This window comes from Populus nigra, chromosome 7, assembly GCF_951802175.1.
Source record: "Populus nigra chromosome 7, ddPopNigr1.1, whole genome shotgun sequence".
Taxonomy (NCBI): Eukaryota; Viridiplantae; Streptophyta; class Magnoliopsida; order Malpighiales; family Salicaceae; genus Populus; species Populus nigra.
Window position 1 is genome coordinate 21,281,294 of NC_084858.1, and position 4,467 is coordinate 21,285,760.

General features: G+C 36.4%; 1 protein-coding gene across 1 annotated transcript; it reads left to right on the forward strand.

Moving 5' to 3' along the window:
- Nucleotides 1-951: 951 nt before the first annotated feature.
- Nucleotides 952-2,469, forward strand: LOC133699077 (cytochrome P450 77A1-like). The gene has a single exon (XM_062122214.1). The coding sequence runs from the start codon at nt 952-954 to the stop codon at nt 2,467-2,469; it is 1,518 nt and encodes a 505-aa protein (XP_061978198.1).
- Nucleotides 2,470-4,467: the final 1,998 nt, after the last annotated feature.

Here is a 4,467-nt window from a genome sequence, read left to right on the forward strand (position 1 = left end):
ATGTTTTTTTCTATGTGCATGACATCAATTTTATAGTAGAAGAGATTGGTCTTCCAATAAAAAAACTCCTTAAAAAAACTTTGTTTTATCTAATTATGGGTCAAACTAAAATCATGAAACTTCTACTTACCAAATTAAAAATAAAAGACAATGTCGCCATATTCTAACACCATATTATACAATTCTTCACCGAAATTTTCACTGTGAATTGCGAGAGTGAAAACCCCACGTTTTTTTTGCTTTATAGTTAATTTACCCCTATATCTACTAACTAAAAAATATGTCACGTCAATTTTTCGGTGCCGTGCATAAAAATACCATGTTCCCTGACGCCCTGCAGGATTTTTTATGGAGACAAAACCGCCTCGCCTTTCTCTGTATCCTAAAAAACAGAAGGGCAAAGTGGGATTTCCACTGTGAATTGTGAGATTGAAAATCCCAGACTTTTTAGCTTTATAGTTAATTAATTTATCCATATATCAACTAAAAAATATATCACATCTGTTTTTTGATGTCATGCATATAAATACTAGACACTTGACGCTCTGTAAAAACTTTTCTGGAGACAAACCATCTCCCCTTTCTTTGCATTCTAAGAAACATAAGGGCAAAGTGAAATTTTTACTGTGGATTATACTGTGAAAACCCCATCTTTTTAGCTTTATAGTTAATAGGTAATATGGTAAAATTACTTCAAAACTTAAATGCAAGGAAACTACTCTACCAACCCAGTTTCCATTAGAAGTCAGTTTCCTTTACTATCTCAAAACATATTTATGAAGAGAGAGAGAGAGAGAGAGAGCACCGTAACTCACAGTAAATATTTCTGATCAAACAATTATAATTCACCCTGTAGGTCGATAGAACTCATTTACTTCACCCTCCTCTTGTTCTATATAACTCTGTTTATGTCCTCACCAGCTCAGTACTCTTTAATTTCTCTCCTCAACAATGGACTTGATAGACCTCCTTATTCTTTGTATTGCACTTATCTTTGCCCGCCTATGGTGGCGACATTGGTCCGTCACCGGCGGCGGGCCAAGGAATCTTCCTCCAGGGCCTCCAGGATGGCCTATTGTGGGCAACTTGTTCCAAATCATCCTCCAACGCCGTCCATTCATCTATGTTGTACGTGATTTACGTGCAAAATATGGTCCAATCTTCACCTTGCAAATGGGCCAACGTACTCTTGTTATTGTCACTAGCTCTGAGCTCATCCATGAAGCCCTAGTTCAAAGAGGCCCTACATTTGCAAGCCGGCCGGCTGACTCCCCGATCAGGCTAGTGTTCAGCGTTGGTAAATGTGCTATCAATTCTGCTGAATATGGTCCTCTTTGGAGATCTCTACGCAAGAACTTTGTCACACAGTTTATAAACCCTGTGAGAATCAAGCAATGTAGTTGGGTTCGACAGTGTGCTTCAGAGAACCATATGAAAAGACTGAAAACCGAGGCCCTTGAAAATGGGTTTGTTGAGGTGATGAGCAACTGTAGGCTCACTATATGTAGCATCTTAATATGTCTTTGCTTCGGTGCAAGAATCTCTGAAGAAAGAATCAAGAACGTTGAAGCTATATTGAAAGATGTGATGTTAATGACAACACCAAAGCTTCCTGATTTCTTGCCAATTCTAGCTCCTTTATTTCGCAAGAAAATGGAAGAAGCCAAAGAATTGAGAAGGAAACAAATGGAGTGTCTGGTTCCATTGATTAGAAACAGGAGGGCCTTTGTGGAGAAAGGTGAGAACCCTGATTCGGAAATGGCGAGTCCAGTTGGTGCAGCCTATATAGACTCTTTGTTTGACATGAAACCGGTAAATAGAGGTCCCTTAGGCGAGCAGGAATTTGTGACATTATGCTCTGAGGTGATCAGTGCTGGTACTGATACTAGTGCAACAACGATTGAATGGGCTCTTCTAAACTTGGTACAAAATCAAGAAATCCAAGAAAAGCTTTACCAAGAAATTATTGGATGTGTAGGGAAACATGGGGTGGTCAAAGAAGAGGATACTGAAAAAATGTCTTATCTCGGTGCAATAGTTAAAGAAACTTTCAGGCGTCACCCACCAAGCCATTTTGTGTTATCTCATGCTGCCACTAATGAGACTCAGCTTGCTGGCTACACCATTCCAGCTGTCGTTAATGTGGAGTTTTACACTGCATGGCTAACTGAAGATCCGGATTTGTGGAAGGATCCGGGTGAGTTTCGACCCGAGAGGTTCTTGGAGGGTGACGGGGTTGATGTGGATATGACCGGGACTCGCGGGGTGAAGATGATGCCTTTTGGCGTCGGACGAAGGATTTGTCCGGCGTGGAGTCTTGGTGTATTGCATGTTAATATGTTGCTTGCTCGGATGGTTCATGCTTTCAAGTGGTTGCCTTGCCCGACCGCCCCGCCCGACCCGACGGAGACTTTTGCTTTTACTGTTGTGATGAAGAATCCTCTAAAAGCTGTGATATTGCCTAGGTAATTGATTCGTAGAACAATTTTTGTGGGAATTTCATGCTTATGGAGAATTAATTGCAGCTTGTTGCAATTTTATTGTTTTTATGTATTGGAAATGAAATATATGAGATGGATGTGTTGGTTTTTGTTTTGAAATTCAAATGAATATGCCTTTTGTATTCTACTAAACCGTCCGACACTTTCACTTTTCCGTTTTTATTTTTCATAATACAATGTCATCCGAAACAACTACAATATTCTTCATCGTCTTACTCCATGCACAACCAGAACATTGTATACTATTTATAGAATATTTCGTCAGTATTAAATATTAATTCCATAAAAAAGGAATTAACTGATGGAATCATGGAAGGAAGGTAACTGATCATCAAAAGAACGTGTCGTAGATTATTTCTATTCTATTAGTCATGTAATCACCGACAAATTTACATATAAAAAAAATACACCAAACATAAAAACTTTATCTGTATCATTTTATTGGCAATTTCATCGAGAATCATAGCATATTACCAACAAAACAAACTGTTAATAATTTCATCAGTAATCAAATGTACATTACCAATAAAATTAAACCATTGGAGATTTACATACTATCAATGACAAGTCCTATAATTATTTTCAAACTTTCTAGAATTTTATGAGAGATTTAGTCTGTCGATAATTCCATTAGTAATTATCAGTGGTAAAGTTATGTAATTTTTTTCAACTCTCTTAAACTTTTCGAGAGGCTTAATCCTTCAGTAATTCTATTGATATTTGATATTATGTTGGTAATTCTATTAGTATTGTATTTAATATTAAAAAAAAACATAAAATAAGCAAAACAAGAAAAATAAAGAATAGAAAAATAAAAAAAACCAAAGTTTTATTATTATTTTTAAAAAAATATTATTGAATACAATTTATCTAGTGGACAGAAACTACAGTAGGAAAAGGGCGAATCTTCTCCAGGACCAGGTAGGTGATAAGGTAGAATACATGTATCGGTGAGGGTTGATAACAACTATTCAAGGACATTCTCTTTATCCCTTAGGTCGGTCATTTCAGACCTAACTTAGATTGTCTCAGCACTAAGTTGAGTTGTTTGAGCTTGAACTTGTTCTTGTACAATAGCCTGGATGGCTAGAGATTAAGAGCTCGAACCCGACTGCGAGGAACCAACAGTCAATACAATACGGCTCGTCCGCATACCCTCGACTATAGTATTTGAGATACTGTAAATCCAATTTTTATCGAGTCCACCGGATGATCTAATCTTCAACCATAAATTTGAATGGGTGGAAGGATTGTTCTCATATCTCTGTTATAATTGGATGTTATATGTTTCATGAAATAAAAAAAATCAATCAGCAAATTTAAAAAAAAAATAACTTAAGAAAAATATTACTGAAATCCAACTTGCAATGAACTTCCGAGCTCAGCTATCCACAAGCTACTACACTTCTTTCTGACGGACTTCATTTCGCATATGAGTTTCAATAAACAACTCTATTGATTTTGGATTTCAACCAAGAATCTTAGCTTGCAAAAAGATTTTACTGTTAGTTAAATATTTTCATATAATGCAACCATTTAACATATATATATATTCGTTTTGCATATGAAACAAACGGAATGGATCTGCTAGTGTGCATGTTAATTAAACTATGAATCTCCTTGTTCTGGTTCTCCGTAATGGACTGTGATCATCGCATTAAACTTTTAGACATCACATGCTGGATATAAGCATCACGCCCTATCTAAGGTAAGTTGTTTGGTGTTTGGTTTGCCTTGCTATGGTGTTGGTGTTCTCTAATCAATTTTCCTAGGATAGGTTTGCTATGATGAATGGACTTGGGTTTAAAGTCTAAAAGCAAGAACCCTTTGCCAATATAAATCATACCTTTAGATATGTCTACAAAGTGCCAAGAAGAACCGATGCAGATCTCTTAAAATCTGTATTTGATTTGAACTAAATTTATAACCTATGAATTAAAAGATAGCTAAGATAAAAATCTAAGGA